We start from the raw sequence: 16,100 nt of genomic DNA, 5'->3' as shown, positions 1-16,100 counted from the left end.
TATGTAGCAACCTCTCCTGTCTTTTTCTGGAGCTAATATTAGCCAGATTTTATCAAAGTCTCTGTGTCTCCTTAATACTCAGAAGTGTATGTCTAAATCGAGACAGAAATAGAAAACCCAAGTCTTTGTGCTGTAATCTTTTGTATCTCAATGTCCCTACTTGTGAGGGAAGCACCTGCTCAGAGTGAATGATGGGTAATTGGAGCGTTTTGGGAGTTGTTGAGCTGAGACTCAAACTCCAGTACTGCTCCTCACCCTTTACTGCTTCACGTCTTGTGGGATTTTGTCTCTGTAGTGCAGCAGCTGCAGCCCCTAAGAAGAAGATACAAACCACTCTCACGAATCTGGTCGTAAAAGGAACCGACGCGATTGTACAGGAAACTAGAGAGAAAATAGGTAACTTTCTTTTTTCCCATCACATGCTTTCCGCCTGCTGTGTGATATGTCTGTGGAGCCCATGATGTGTGAGCTAGTTTAGAGCCTCTGGGAAACTCTGTAGTTACAAAGATGGCCAGTCTGAATTCACTTCCCCAAATGATCGAAACTCCTTCCCTAGTATCACAGCTGCAGGGAAAAAGCTGCCCAGAGATTGTCCAGCTCTCTTCTGAGTATGTTTTGTACCTCCCGTTTATTATATAACCTCCCACATGCACATAACTCTGGGATAGAAAATTACTGGCCAAAGTCTGGAACTTGCTCCATCGAGTCCTTGGCCAGCATGGAAAAGTTACTGCTAGACTGAGGGAGCAGTGGTAGTTCTAAGATCTCCAGTTGTGAATCACTAGGCTGAAAACAAATGACTTGAACCATTGGAAATAGGGTGTTCATGATTTCTGGGGACATTGAGTATACCCCGAAGAGAGGCATTCTGGGGCGGTCCCAGCACAGTCCTGGGAGGTGGGGACCTCAGAGTTCTAATCCTGGCTCTGAGACACTTCTTCCATGACATTGAGCAAGTCACTTAACCTCTCTGCCGCCGTTTTCCTTTCTGTACATAGGATAGTCCTTGTTGGGCTGCCCAGGGGAGAGAGGAAGGCTGGTCTAGTGGTTAGGACACTAGTGTGGGACTTGGGAGACTTGGTTCAATTGCCTGGTCCGGTTGGTGTCTTTCTGTGTGATGCTGGACAAGTCACTCAGTATCCCTCTGCTTCAATTCCCCCTTTGTAAAACAGGGATAATAGCACGTCCCTACCTCCCAGGGGTGTTGTGAGGATAAATACATTAAAGACAGTGAAGTGCTCAGATACTAGAGTAATGGGCCCATCTAAGTCCCAAAAATGAACAGGTGGGATTTTGGGAAGCTAATTTGTGACCTCTGTTAAAAGGAAAGTAATATGTGAGCACTGAATATTATGTTTCATAGCAATTCTCTTGTTAGAAATGTCTGATGCATTAAGTGTGAGTGCTGAAGCCAGACCTACATTTCCCTTCCTGGTTCTGAGTCTGTTGGGTTTTTTGTGCGCTGCTCCAGGTATGGTGAAGAGACCCATGCCGTGTACTGATGAGTTCAAAGAATTGTTGGCAATGCCAACCTTTGGAGCACGAAACCTCTGCAAACACTTGGCCAAAGCAGACGCAGCAGGTGTGTCCAGGTACTCCCATAACACTCCCCTTTGCAGAGCCTTGGCTCATTGCTTGCAAGTCTCAGTGTCTGTATATTTATTTCAGATGCTCGAGGGAAGCAAGGATCTGCTTTCCAGTCTATCTCCGCTTCAGCATTGCTCAAACAACAGAAGCAGCAAATGCTGGAGGCCAGAAAAAAGCGATCAGAAGATATACAGAGGCGGTAAAACTCTCTCCAGCATCTGCTGATGTTTTACAGGCAGACTGTCCTGTAGGGTGGGAGGGTTTAAAGTTTTATAAAACCTAATCTAACCAGGAATATCATGAGGCTTATTTCAATGAACAGCCATGCGCCCCAGCATTGTGCCTGAGAACCAGAAAGGATAAAGCAGGGAGAGTGGGAACTATGATTCCTGGGACCTGCCTACTCTGTGACTGACTTACCTACCTCAGAGAGTTGCGCTGAGCCTTAATGTTTGCAAAGTGATTTGAGCTCTGATTAAAAGGAAACTGACCGGCCTAACTGCACTGTGCAACTGGGTGACATGCAGAATGCTTTAATAACAATGCAGGCAAGGCATCTTTCATTGAACGATGGCTTACAACATGTGTTCTAAAGTCAATTGTACTATTTCCAGCTTTTTGATTTGCCAGGATGACTCCTGATTATACTTCAGTATTTTTTCCTCTTTTAGGTTTCTTCAGAATACAACAAAAACCAATAGCCCAGCTTTACCATCCTCCTCAGGGCTCCGCTCTCCAACCCCAGGGGCTGAATTTCCCAAAGCTGCAAAAATGTCAACCCCTCAAGCACCCAGGCTGGGGATAGGCTTCACTGAGGGCGATGACATCCTCTTCTTGGATGATTCTCCACCTCCAGTACCCAAATTGAATGGTTTAGCAGAAGCTAAAAAGGTAACAATCCCTTTGAACGGTTGGACTTTGAGCTCCTGACATGGGTCATGTTGCAACATGCAGCCTTGACTTCCGAGATCAACCTGTTAAGCTCTGTTGTGCCCCACTGTAAGCTTCTAATTCCTGTTAGCTGTTAGTTTCCAAGGCACATGCTACTGGTATGTCTTTTTGTAAGTATTCAAAGTGGTAGGATATCTGCTAAAGAAACTCTCTATTAGCCAGGATGGGTAAGGAATGGTGTCCCTAGCCTGTTTGTCAGAGGGTGGAGATGGATGGCAGGAGAGAGATCACTTGATCATTACCTGTTAGATTCACTACCTCTGGGGCACCTGGCATTGGCCACTGTCAGTAGACAGATACTGGGCTGGATGGACCTTTGATCTGACCCAGTATGGCCGTTCTTATGTTCTTATCTGCAAGTTTCTTTTAGTGCCCAGTTATTAGAGTGATTTATACAGAAATCTCCAGTGATGTTTCCTTGCTGCTTTGAAAATGCAATTTTCTTTGTTCTAGCTCCTCTCTATCTTGTGCAGCATCTTCGTCTGGATCTCAGACATGTAGCCCAGTAACATGCCAATGAGAATTGTCAGCCTCATTTTACAGATTGGGAAACTGAGTCAGAGGTTGGGAGATTTGGCAAAGGCTCCACCACTAGGAAATGGCAGAGTTGGGATTAGAATTTGGTTGGGATGCCCATGCTCAGTCTAGAGCACCTTATTGCCTCTTCCAGTTGACATTTTCCCATCTGCCTTAGAATTAGGAATGTGTGACCTTGGATACGTGTGTTCAACGTTAATATTTAGTTCCATTTTCTAGTTGGCTGCTATTAACAAACTGCGAGCAAAAGGCCAAATCCTCAATAAAACCAACCCAAACAGTGTTAAACGGAAACGATCTGATCTTGCCGATGTTCTGGAGATCACGGAGAGAGTTGAGAAAAACATCCCCTCATCACAAGGTATGAAAGCACGGAACTGACTTTAAAAAGTGAGTGTGTTGTACACACTACCCTCCAAGTATCACCAGGTGCCTTATGACTGACTATGCTCAGCTCAGCAGCTACTGCTGAATTACTTTTGTAACTAGAATCGCACACTGGGTCAAAGAGATTTGGAACTAAAACAGGTTTTAAACCTGATTTTAAAAGGCCTAATTCCATGATGGATCTGGTGACAAAGGTTGAGTATCCTGCTGCTATGGAGACAGACCCTGAAAGCTCTAGGCTTCAATAGCTCCAGCCTCGTATATTCATCGTCTATGGCTCCCATCACCATAGTACCTTAGCACCTCCCAAACATTCATGAATTTATCCTCCCAGCACCTTCCCGAGGGAGGGAAGTCTGACTCAGTTTCACAGATAGGGAACTGAGACTAAAGGACTTGCCCAATATCATGCAATCTAAATAATAATAAAGCAGCAAATAACTGGGCTTCTGTATAAAAGCAGTGCTCTTCTGAGTTCAGTTTGCTCATTTTGCATTATGTGGAACAGTAGCTCAGTGATTTCCCTTTTTATCTAATAGTGGAAATTCACTCGGAGTGGACTACTAAAATAGATATCAATTGTTTTGTTGTATTATAAAATGTATCTGAAATGGTATTGGATCCCTACCTTTAAATACTCAGCATTCTGTTAGATTTAATCTGTCAGAGATCATGCCCAGAATTTTTTTAAAAATTAAAAATAGGATGAGTGTTATTGGATTTTCTTCTGTTGGAAGGAATAGAAACACAAAATTTGTAATTCTGGTTTTAAATCTTTAACTTAGTCATGATCTCTAGTTGTGATTTTTTTTTTTTAAATGTGTATTAAGTTACTAAGTGCTCCTGGATCATATATGATGCAAGAGCTGAGAGCACTGTAGAAACATCAACATATTTATTCATGAACATATCAAGTATGTTGCAATCGTTGGCTGGAAGATGTTCTAGCAGAGCAAAGCATTGTATAATGCCTCACAGTCGTCCTCGTTTCCCTGAAGTGCGCACTGCTCCATTTGTCACAATGGAGTGTTAACTCTGAAATCAAGAGATGACAATTTAGGCTGGGAATTCCAATTGTGCCCAACTGACGTAGGAGCAGGAGTCCCACGGACTCTGAGAGGCTTCTTTTCCTAAATCTCCTAATCCCATCCTATAACGTCATCCTTAGTTTTCAGAGTTAACAATCCATCATGATGAATGGGGTATGCACAAGTCTCTTTGAAAGGCAAAGGGAATTGTGGTCCTAAGTCAGGTATTGTTGAAAATCTCACTTGTAAATGTCACTATTGCTGACTACTTTGCTGCTGTTCATTTTAGCAGAAATACTTCCTGCTGCTTTACTTACCCCACAGCACTTCCCCTGGCTTCTTCAGTATCGTGTGTGTGTGTGTGTGTGTGTGTGTGTGTGTGTGTGTGTAAGGCTGCCGAAATCTTCAGCTTGCTCCCCACTCTCCCCAAACAACTTCCCCAATGCTGCTGCCTGTCAGCAGTGCAGCATATTGCAAACGTGGGCTTATCATAAACTGACTATCCCAATAGGTAACAAGCGCTTTGCTATCCTGATTGACCCTCATAGTTAATTGGTTACAAGCCTCTTCATTTTAATGAGGCTGCTGCAGAATTTCTAGTCTGCTGCGCCAATGTTCTGCAGAATCCAGGGATAATACTGCAGAATTTGGGTCCAGCTTGGTACAGAATACACTGAGCTTTGATCCTACTCGGGCAAGGAGCCTCACTCTGTGTGTACAATACCTGCTGTTCTAGGCCTGTTTTCTTCCCATTACCTCAAGGTTTTATAGTATTTGTAATTGTACACAAATTGCATACTTGGCTAAATCTCATCAAGGAAAGTGATTTAGTGGCTACAGTGTGAGAGTGATTCCTAGCGTTTCCTTCCAGCTCTGCTACTGACTTGCTGTGTGAATTCTGGTTGAGTTTTCCCCTCTGTCTGATGGGAATAATACCAACCTCATAAAAGTGTTGAGGCTTAACTGTTTGTAAGGTGCTTTGAGATCCGCAGAAGAGGAAGCTGACATTGTTAGTAGCATTTTATTTTCTCTTGTGATCGGATTGGAATTTGGCCTAAGATCTGTAGCTACTGCACTAATTACCCACCCTATTCTCATTCACTTCTCCTTTACAAAATGTTATTTCATACAACTTGAGCCATCGCTTCCAGTGCTTGTTGTTTGTAAAGTACAAAAGGATGGTTATGCTTAGAAAGCAGAGCATGATTTTAAACTCACCCCGTGGCATAAACAGCAAACCTGTCTTGTTTCTCTAGCTGCTGATGAACTAGAACCTGCCCAAAAGAAACGTCGAGAACAGCTGGCATATCTGGAGTCTGAAGAGTTCCAGAAAATCCTGAATGCCAAGTCCAAGCATGTGGGCGTCCTTAAGGAGGTAAGTGCTTAGTACATATACTTGCAATGAGAGTTAAAGTTCAGGATCATTACAAATAATTAGACACTCTAACTTCCAAACCTAGGTGAGGGGTACATGAGCTTTTACAAAATCTACATTGAATAGAAATGTTTCCACAATTTAAAAAAATTCCAGTGAAATCTGTTTGTTTGAACTTCCACATTCCCTTGTAGACACTGCAGCATTGTGTGAATATTACTCCTGGGGGAATCCTGCGCCACTGCACAATGCAGAATGTGTGCAGAAATTAATGTTCTGCACAGAATTTTCTCCCCGCCCCACCCCCTACAGAAATGGACTGCAGAGCTGCTGGCTGCCACTAGGGGCTGCTCAACCCGGCAGAGCCCAGCTCAGGTGCCAGGGGGACAGGGAGGGGGAGGGAGCTGGAGGAATCCCAGCAGCTGCAGTTCCTGGCTGAAAGGAAGGAGGCCATGGGTAGGAAATGACCCAGCGTCAGGTTATTTCTCCCTCTGGATCCCTGGGCTCTTGGGGGAGGGATTGCAAGTGTCTGGGCTGGGGCTGGGCTCTGGGGGAGAAGGGGTGCAAATGTCTGGGCTGGGGGCTGCCCTGCAGCTGGGCTCTGGAGGGTAGTGGGTGAGGGTGTCGGAGCTGGGGTTGGACCCTGTGACTGGGCTCCGTGGGAGAGGAGGTGCAAGTGTCTGGGCTTGGGGAGGGGGGTATTGCTCGGCTCTGGGGAAGGAGCGGGGTGGGTGTCTGGGCTGGGGGGCTGTGGCTGGGTTCTGGGGGCAAAGGGGTGTGAGTGTCTGGGCTGGAGGACGTGCCCTGCGACTGGGCTCTTGGGGGTAGGGGATGAGGGTGTCTGGGAGGGTGCTCGCAGCTTGGCTCTGGGGGAAGATGGAGTGCGGGTGTCTGGGTTGGGGGGGCACAGCTGAGTTCTGGGAGGAGGGGGATGCGAGTGTCTGCGCTCGGGGTGGGGGTTGCAGCTGGGTTTTGGGGGGAGGGGGTGCAAGTGTCTGGGCTCTGGAGGCTGCCCCGTGGCTGTGCACGGGGCGGGGTAGGGGGTAGAGGTGTCTGGGCTCTGGGGGGTAGGGGATGCAGGTATCTGGGCTCTGGGGGGTTACCCCGCAGCTGGGCTCTGGTGGAGGGCGTGTGGGTGTCTGGTCCCTTGGCTGGGCTCTGGAGGGGAGGGGGCAGAGAAACAGGAACTAGGTTGTCATAGGAGTTTCTTTAACTCTCTGTTCCTAGGGGAATGATTTTTTGTGTCTGACATAGTTGCTGACAGGTATTTTGAAATAAATTACCAAAATAATTGAAACTGGTGTGATTATATTGTGTTATTTTGGCAAATAACATTTGCAGAATTTTAAAATATAGTGTGCAGAATTTTTAATATTTTGGTGCAGAATTCCCCCAGGAGTATAATATATGAAAGCTAGGAGGTAAAACGGACTAGTCTAGCATCATTGTTCAAGCTGCATGAGGTGCAAAAAGCCAATGAAAACACAGTGCTGGTTGCAATTATGTGATTCTCTGGTGTGGCTGACAAGGCTTTTGAGAGCCCAGGCTGACTTCTCATAGCTCCAAATTCTGCTCTGCTGCTGGTGTAAATCTGGAATATCTCCGCTGAACTTTGGGTCTCCACTGCGGCTGTGTCTCCACTGCGGCTGGAGCTGTAACTTCCAGCTCAGGTAGACATTCCCCCGCAAGTTTTGCTCGAGTTAGCATGCTAAAAATAGCAGGATAGCGGTGGCGGGATGGGCTTGCCACCCCGCAGACAGTCCTGTCTGAGACCCTAAGTGTGTACTCGAGCAGCTGGCCCATGCCATGGTGGCTGCACTGCTATGTTTATAGCGCTGACTTGATCAAAGCTAGTGCCTATGCTGGAAATTACACTGCTGGCAGCAGCGTAGATTTACCCTGAGAGGAGGATTTGACCTACTCCCTGTCATTTTACTGCTAAACTGATCAAATTTGATCTGAAGTCAGAGCCAGAGACTTGAAACACCAAAGACGGACTAGTTCCTGGTACGAGGGCGTTTACACCTTGTCAGCCTCGGTCCCTGTTTCCCTTTACTCACTCTTCTGCAGTTAGCTGCCATCTAGCACCCTGTCTGTCCCCAGCTGCCTGACGTGCACTCTGTACTAACAGAACATCCTCTTCCTCCAGCCTGGCTCGCTCCCCACCCACACTCCATCCATGTGGCCTCCATCTCTCCCTTTCTATAAATCATAACGGGATTGAGGTTTCTCTGGAATCTACTTCTCCCCTGTGCACAACTGAAAGTGCCAGTTGTCAGCACCAGGAGCCCGAGTCATGGGATAGGACCCCATTGTGCTAGATGCTGGACAAACAGAACAACAAGACAGTCCCTGTCCCAAAGATCTTATAATCTAAGCAGTTGTTTTATAGCAGGCCAGCTATTGCAAATATTTATATCTATGGAGTCACTTTGCTCTCCAGAAAATGGACACATGCCTATTTCAATCCACTTCTGTGTTGTAACCATGGCTGCAGGCAGAGGGGTTGCAGAGCCCAAGCCTTTGAATAAAATGTGGGCAGTGGTACAGGCGATCCAGTAGATGGCGCTCTTTCATCTGAGTCTGTATCATAGACGATTAGGGTTGGAAGAGACCTCAGGAGGTCAGCTAGTCCAACCCCCTGCTCAAAACAGGACCAACACCAACTAAATCATCCCAGCCAGGGCTTTGTCAAGCCTGGCCTTAAAAACTCTAAGGATGGAGATTCCACCACCTCTCTAGATAACAGTACCGTAAAAACTCCCCAGGATGGTGTGAGGGGCACTGTGAGGCTTGAGATGAGATGTGTAAACCTAAGATACTAATCAGTAAAGATCTCACGGCACTCTTCGTAAGAGTCTGAATGCTGATTATGGTGGCCTGGGCAAATCCCAGTTCAGGTCATCCTGCATGCCTCCCTGCACTTTACACTTCAGTACAGAAGCGAGTACTGTACCCAAGTTGTGTGTTAGCTCTTAAACAGCATCTGAGATCTACCTGGGAGATGGCTGCATTTCAGCAGTGGGTGAAGTGCAGCATGTGCATTATATACTGTACTTTTTCAAACAAGGAGCGCACACAAAATGGATTATTCGGAGCGTCTAAACATTCATCTGTCTTTCAGAGATTTCAGTCTCTCCGGGGCAGTATGTAGCCATCCTGGCCAACCCACTAGATGTGGAACTGCTTGCACTGTTTCTAGGTGTGCTGTTTGCATATCAGATGACTGTGCCTCTCTTGTGCTCTGGCAGGCTGAGGCTGAGCTGCAGGAACTCTACTTTGAACCTCTGGTGAAAAAAGAACAACTGGAAGAGAAGATGAAGAATATTAAAGAAGTGAAGTGTCGGGTTGTGACGTGTAAAACGGTGAGTGACCCTGGAGCAGGCAGGTGCATGGAGCACGCAGACTGGTTTGAACTGGATGTGAGTGAGGAGTTCAGCTGCTATCTCTGCTGAAGCCTGGATTGGTGATTAGCAAGAAAACCACTTGATCCTTATGAACGTTCCTGATTATACCAGCTGGAGCGGTGAGTGATATTGAGGGAGTTAGAGCTTTGGTGAAATAGCACAGACTTTGGTATTGCATTTGAGATTTCCAGAAGCAAAGTTAAGTGCCCCTTTGTGTGCTAATGGGTTCCCAGCACATAAGTCACGCTGGGGAAGAGCTGCTTCCCAGCAACTGATTACCAGGTTGTTTCACTTAGATCAGACTTCTGGATAGTCTCCCATAATTCTTGCCAGTCTGACTTTGTACTGGACTCTGGAGGTTCTAGGACTGGGTGAAGAATGAGCTCAGGTGCCTTGGAACATAGCAAAAGGCATCCTAACGACTAGATTCTTTAATCTGCATTTCAGTAGCTCCATTTGGAAGGCAGAGGTGGTGTTTTACCATCATTTAACATGCCCTGGGGCAGGGGGAAGTTTCTTCCTGCCTGAATAGTTTGAACCGCTGACATACTTTCACTGCTATCTGTCTATAGCTGCACAGAAGGTTATCTGTACTCTGCACTTCGCAGGGAATTGGGCCAAACGTGACAAAAGGTGGTAGTGAAGAAGGGAAAGGGGCAGAATGGGAAGGGTTTGGAGGCAGTGATCTTATCAAGTGACCATTTTCTTTGGGCATGCAAGAACGGGGGGTGGGGCACATCCTGCTGATCCTGAATGAACACTCTTCTCCTTGGACCGCAGAATAACACTTCTTTCACTTATAGTGTCTCTGCTTCTCTCATAGTGTTCGTTCTCTCTCTCCTTGCAGTGTAAATACACCTATTTCAAGCTCCTAGAGACGTGTGTGAAAGAGAATCATGAATACCACTGGCATGATGGTGTCAAGCGATTCTTCAAGTGTCCCTGTGGAAACAGAGCCTTATCTCTTGACAGGCTACCGAAAAAGCCCTGCAGGTAGGAGGGGCTCCCTGCAATATGTTGACAGGTTCAGTTGCACCAACCAATAATCTGAGGATGCTTTATCCCATTAACATTAACATGTGCTAATGCCCAAACTGTCACTCCCTGCTGATAAGCATTATGGGAGGGATTTGTGTTAGCTAGAGATCCTCTCTGTACAGGGCACCAAACTAACCCCAAATCTACATTACAAATTTATATCAGAATAACTTCATCGCTCAGGGGTGTGAAAAATCTACAACTCTGAGCAATGCAGTTATCCCCACCCAACCTCTCAGTGTAGACAGCACTATGGGGGCGGGGCAGCTTCTCCCACCGACATAGCTACCACCTCTCATGGAGGTGGATTAACTATGCTGATGGGAGACTCTCCTGTCAGCGTAGTAGCATTTTCATTAAACGGCGACAGCTGCACCACTGTACATGAAGAGAAGCCCTAATGCTCCATCTTCCTCTTTCAGCACCTGTGGCCTCTTCAAATGGGAACGCGATGGAATGCTCAAGGTAAGCCTGGGCCGACGTTTTCTGTTGCACAGTGTAAATCGGGCTGCTTTTGTTAGCAGGTTTTCCCAAGCTTTGCTTTGGCACTAATATGAGCTGTCTGAGAACGGGACAGCTTCTCTGTTTAAAAAATAGCCAGGGCCCAGACCACCACACGCTACGGTAAGATGTAAACCCTTCCACTCCTCCTGAAGTATCTGTAGTGCAATGATGTGGAGACTGACTTGTCCATATGTTGAATGGTAAAAGGCCTGTGCCATCACTGTACGCCCCCTTATGGCCAGGTGCGGTGCTGCAGATGTGCCCAGCCTTACTTTCTCCAATTGGCGTCAGTAAATTCACGGGTGAGGGGAAGCCAAACACAAACTAACCAAATGGAAGGAGCATTTGTAACAGCAGATCATACGGCCTACCTCAGGTTGCTGGCTCAGAGCTCCCAAATTGCAAGTCCACAAAACCGTCTCTGAACCTGGTCAGGCTGGTCTCCTGGACCCTGAGAGAGAGCACGATCCACCCATTGCAGCCTACAGTGCTTCTAGTCCCCTCGCCCTGGTTCAGCTTCCTTATCCTGTTTAAAGAGGCCAGCCCTAGGGAAAGCCCCCTTGATTACAGCCAGGCTGCTTTGGTTGTGCGCTCCTGCCTGTCCCTTAAAGGGGGTAGTACATTCCACGTAAACCCTTAATGCAAATTTACAACGACAGCTTTGTTTTTCCACAATGTACCTTTAAACCAGTGGTTTTCAACCTTTAGTCATTTGCGGACCCCTAAAACATTTTGAACGGAGGTACAGGTCCCTTTGGAAATTCAACCTGTGGTCCACAGACTCCTAACACAGAAATCTTAGACTGAAAACCAACTGAACAGAATTCAGTTACAAATGTTGCATGTGCTCAGCACGGCATTTGACATGTCAGAAAGGGCACTAAACTGTGGGTTTCTATGGTAACGATAACACTTCCAGGTTTTGACCTGTAGATGGGGTATTCATGTACAGTACTTCTGATTGATCCGAAAAATGGAATGCCTTTTCTGGGATCTGAGACTTTATTTTCATAGTCACCTTTCATATGGATCCCTTAGACATAGTCTGCGGACCCCCAGGGATCCATGGACCATAGGTTGAAAACCACTGACTTAGACCAGGGAATTCCAGGCTCAGATGGCTGTCCTGTTCTGGAAGGGTCACTGACAGTTTAAAAATGATACTGTTGTAAACATAAAATATATTGCTGCCTTGCTTAGAAAGAACACTTGTTAGATTTTTAGAGACTTAAGATTTTTCTGTTTTAACATTTCACTGTGCATGCTGTTTTGGAGAAATGTAAGAAGGGAACAGTTCTGATAGTGAAAACAGACTGGTCAGTTTCACTTTTGTGTTTCAGCCAGTTTCTAGTCAATTTCATTTTCCGAATTCATTTTTTCATGAATTAACACGGAGATGTTGTGTCTGGGTTGAAAAAGCAGGGAGAATGTTAACTAGATGGTTTCCCTTCAACTCACACAGTTTTCACTAGGCTTTGTAGTGTGCATGTGTAAAATCGTGGTATGGGACTACCAAACCTCCACTTTTATGCTTCAGAATTGTACGTTTCTGTATTTTTTGCCATCCTTAGTTTATTCTTTGCTTTTTGTTGTGTTGGTTCCTTATTTTAACTGGCATGGTGGGAGGTTGCGTTTGCAGGATTGTTTGTAGGAACTCTTGAAACATTGTTATCTACATAAATCATACTTATTCAGATAATTTAGCCCACCCATGTCTCTTTTGATGATGATATATTGCAGCTGACTTAGCTTGGATTTAAATCTTCCTTTGTATGTTGATATTTCTAGGAGAAGAAAGGTCCGAAGATTGGTGGAGAAACGCTTTTACCAAGAGGGGAAGAGCAACCCAAATTTCTTAGTAGCCTTAAGTAATCCACCAGTGATTTTTCACAACATACCCCTCATTTTTTGTCTCCAAATGAATCAGTTGTTTATCATAAAGCAACTGGGTGCTGGGTTTTGCAACAAACAAGCAGGACAATCGATTTCTTGGGACAAGGTCTGTCCTCCAGTGTACGGATTGGAATGTCCAGCTTTGAACTTTTTAAACTGATTGAAGAAACCTCATGTGAATTTCTTGTTCGTGCCCCATTCTTAGGAACGTGCTGTTCACATTATTTAATTTAGGGAAGAGACATCTAGTATCATGGAATCTGAACCAAGAAGTGGTTTCCTCTGGATCCTGAAGTGTGTATAGAACATTTCATTAGAACTACCCCACCGGACTCGTAAGATGTAAACAATTATGATCTTGGAGGGACCTTTTGAAACAGTCTGCAAGTACTTGTAGCATGTCTGTGGTTCATATAGTGGTCCATCATGGGGAACACATCCATCATGGTGTCTTAATTCAGCTATTCCAGTCCTAGGATGTATTACATCACGTTGTTACAGGGTGCATAAGCAGCAGCATATAGAAGGTTGAACTTATAGAGGTACATGATGTGGCATGACACTTTCCATTGTTTCCAGAAATCCACAGGGCAAATTTCAAGCTGTTTGTGTGAGTTCTTAATGTGTAAAGTTTTCAAAAGTGCCTGAGTGGCATAGGCACTTGACTTTCATCTAAGCCATTAAGGTGCTTTTGAAAGTGGCACCCCCGCCTTCCACCACATGCATCTAGGCTGCCCGATGTCGACTGATAACATGTTATCTTTACAACTGCACACCCAGAATGTGCCACTTATAAAATGGTAAATTTTAAATTCTTTTAATGAATCAGCTAATATTTTGTCAGTGGCTTTAATGAGCAGACAAATAACAGATTATTTTTCGATAGCTTTTAACCCTTTTTCTAGCCTTTTAATATTTTTTTTTAATGGATACAAATACCACAGTCCTTAGGACCCCCTAGGGCCTGAATGTGTGAAGCAGCCATTTGTGGGATATGATCTGCTTCGCACTGAGCTGTGTGAGCTCCCCAGTGCCAGGTCTCCTGCAGAGTTTCCCTAGAAGTACTGGCTGTGTTTGGCAAATGTTACCCTATTTGACAATCTCCTTGGAAGCAGCCCTGGTTTGTGGCATCAGCGTCCGTCAGGTTCCTAAAACCATGAATATATTTGTAGACGTTCAGACCAAACTCCCAGAGACAATGTAAGATTTGGTTTACACTTAAAAGGTATGTCAGCATAACTACGTTGGTCTGGGAATGGTTTTTTTGGACCCCTGACCAACAGCTGTGTTGATAAACCCCCTAGTGCTGATGCAGCTATGTTAAAGGAAGAGCGCTTCTGTCTATGTAGCTGCTGTTCGGGGAGGTGATGTTCCTTCACCAACAGAAAATCTGTTGATGTAAAAGCTGCATCTACGCTAGGGAGCTATCCTGACATATCTATGCCAACATAGGCTCTGTCATGTAAACATACCCTAACGTGTCCAGTGGACTTCTAGGTTGAAAGCTCTCGTATTACCCTTTTTTGCACAAGATATGCAGATGAGGAGTGAGTAATTTGAATTATAAAGACTTATCTGTACACTCTACAACAATTAGTGTCCCCCGTTGGTGCTGTGGATTTCTGAACCCATCCTATGAGGTTCAGAATCATTGCCTTTAATCCACTGTGTGGAACAGCTGACAAGCGGGGACTGCCATTTATTGACGATTGTAAATATTTAATTGTGACACTTCGGTGTCTCTTGGAATCTTTGTAAATACACTGCACAATAAAGAGCTCCAGGGGTTTAAATGTTACAGTTTGTATTGCAATAAATGATAACTCCTGAAGAGCTTTTGTTTTTTGATCAATTCTTTTAGGCAGGTTGACAGACACAAGGAGCTAAAGTACTTGGTTTACCCAAGTACATACTTGACTGGTGACTGAGAGGAACTGGCTCGCAGTCTCTGGCCCTAATTGCTAGACAACATTCTCTCTTTCAGACCTGGGCTTAAAATTTAGGTTGACGTAGCCGTGAGCTCCGGCGTGTGACAAATTCACACCTCTGAGTGCCGTAACTATGCCAACCTCGCCCCCGATGTAGATATAGCTATGTCAGCAGACAAATGCTTCCATCAGCCTAGCTAATATTGCTCTGGGATGTGGACTTCCTACATCAGCGACAAGCCCTGTGTGTAGACATGGTCTCAGACTGGTAGGAGTTCACTGCCTATGCACAAAATCTGTCACTACAGAAATTAACACTGGGCCATGATCTACAAATGTAGATCTGCCTAGCTGTGTTGCTTGGGGGTATGAAAAATTCACATTCCTGAGCCCCGTAGTTAAGCCAACCTAACCCCTGGTGTAGACGTGACTAGTCGATGCAAGAATTCTTCTGTTGATCTAGCTACTGCCAGTCGGGGAGGTGAATTACCTACAGTGATGGAAAAACCCTGTCCATTATAGCACCCAATAGTGTAGACATGCCCAGATTCATTAATACCTTCTCTCAGTGTACAGCTAGGGAACTGGAAAGAGGTCCAGGCTTTCATTCTTCAACTAAGGTAAAGCCCTGAAGGAAGAAGAGTTGTCTTTGCAAAAATTGTTTCTAATTAAATTCCCAAACCAGAATGCATTTGCACTGGGCTTCTGATGTTAAAGAGCTTCTCTGGCTTGTCCTTTAAATTCCATCAGTAAGGTTGTGATGTGTCATTCCATATTCTTTATGAAAATATGCATATGATATGACTGGCATAACTGAGATATACTTTATGCAAGATGGCTCATGTGAGAGATCATTGGAAAGGTTATTATTTACTAAATGTGATTATCCTATTTGTATGCATGTATCATTTCTGTATCTGAAATTAGGAATATTGACCATCTGTATTTCAACTATGCTACTTTGGGTGATGCCTACTGCTAACACTTCAGGCACAACAATTGAAAAGCCAGACCGGGCGGATGGCCCATCAGTAAGGACAATGGACTGTGAAAAGCTCGGCCTTCATGTGGATGCTCCATTCTGCCACTGACTCATGGACCCTGGGGTCTCACAGGGTCAAGTGGTCTTGTTACCTGGTAGTAAAACATTACCTGGGACTTCTCGTAACTTTCCACTGTAAGGGTAGGAGGGGAGTCAGGTTTGGGAAACAAAGGATTCCTGCCTTATGTAAATCCTATTTAAGGGTGGGGAGGAAGGCAATCAGGACTCCTCTCCATGGCCTGTCTGCCCGAGGAAAACACTGCAGGCAAGGGGGGAGTCCAGATTGAGACAGGGGTCTAGTCTGAAAAGGAATGTAACTGGAACTCTGAACCACAGAAGCTTTGCAAACTGCCTGCAACAATATCTAGGGTGAGAAATACTATTTGTAACCAATTTCTTGAGTAAATCTAGCTTAGTTTGCGT

At 45.2% G+C, this 16,100-nt stretch overlaps 1 protein-coding gene across 1 annotated transcript in view; it reads left to right on the top strand.

The window, feature by feature from the left end:
- The window catches only part of MCM10 (minichromosome maintenance 10 replication initiation factor), a 28,930-nt gene extending 14,425 nt beyond the window's left edge, over positions 1 to 14,505 (top strand). The window contains exons 11-20 of the mRNA XM_039520812.1: positions 296 to 396; positions 1,472 to 1,582; positions 1,669 to 1,786; positions 2,259 to 2,478; positions 3,295 to 3,436; positions 5,747 to 5,865; positions 9,117 to 9,230; positions 10,120 to 10,265; positions 10,733 to 10,775; positions 12,603 to 14,505. Coding sequence (XP_039376746.1) covers positions 296 to 396; positions 1,472 to 1,582; positions 1,669 to 1,786; positions 2,259 to 2,478; positions 3,295 to 3,436; positions 5,747 to 5,865; positions 9,117 to 9,230; positions 10,120 to 10,265; positions 10,733 to 10,775; positions 12,603 to 12,686 — 1,198 coding nt within the window. The 3' untranslated portion in view covers positions 12,687 to 14,505. The remainder of the gene's footprint in view (positions 1 to 295; positions 397 to 1,471; positions 1,583 to 1,668; positions 1,787 to 2,258; positions 2,479 to 3,294; positions 3,437 to 5,746; positions 5,866 to 9,116; positions 9,231 to 10,119; positions 10,266 to 10,732; positions 10,776 to 12,602) is intronic.
- The last annotated feature ends 1,595 nt before the right edge of the window (positions 14,506 to 16,100 follow it).

The sequence above is a fragment of the Mauremys reevesii genome, linkage group 1, assembly GCF_016161935.1.
Source record: "Mauremys reevesii isolate NIE-2019 linkage group 1, ASM1616193v1, whole genome shotgun sequence".
NCBI classification, from domain to species: domain Eukaryota; kingdom Metazoa; phylum Chordata; order Testudines; family Geoemydidae; genus Mauremys; species Mauremys reevesii.
The sequence above is the reverse complement of the archived record's forward strand: the minus strand, read 5'-3'. Positions and strand labels throughout refer to the sequence as shown.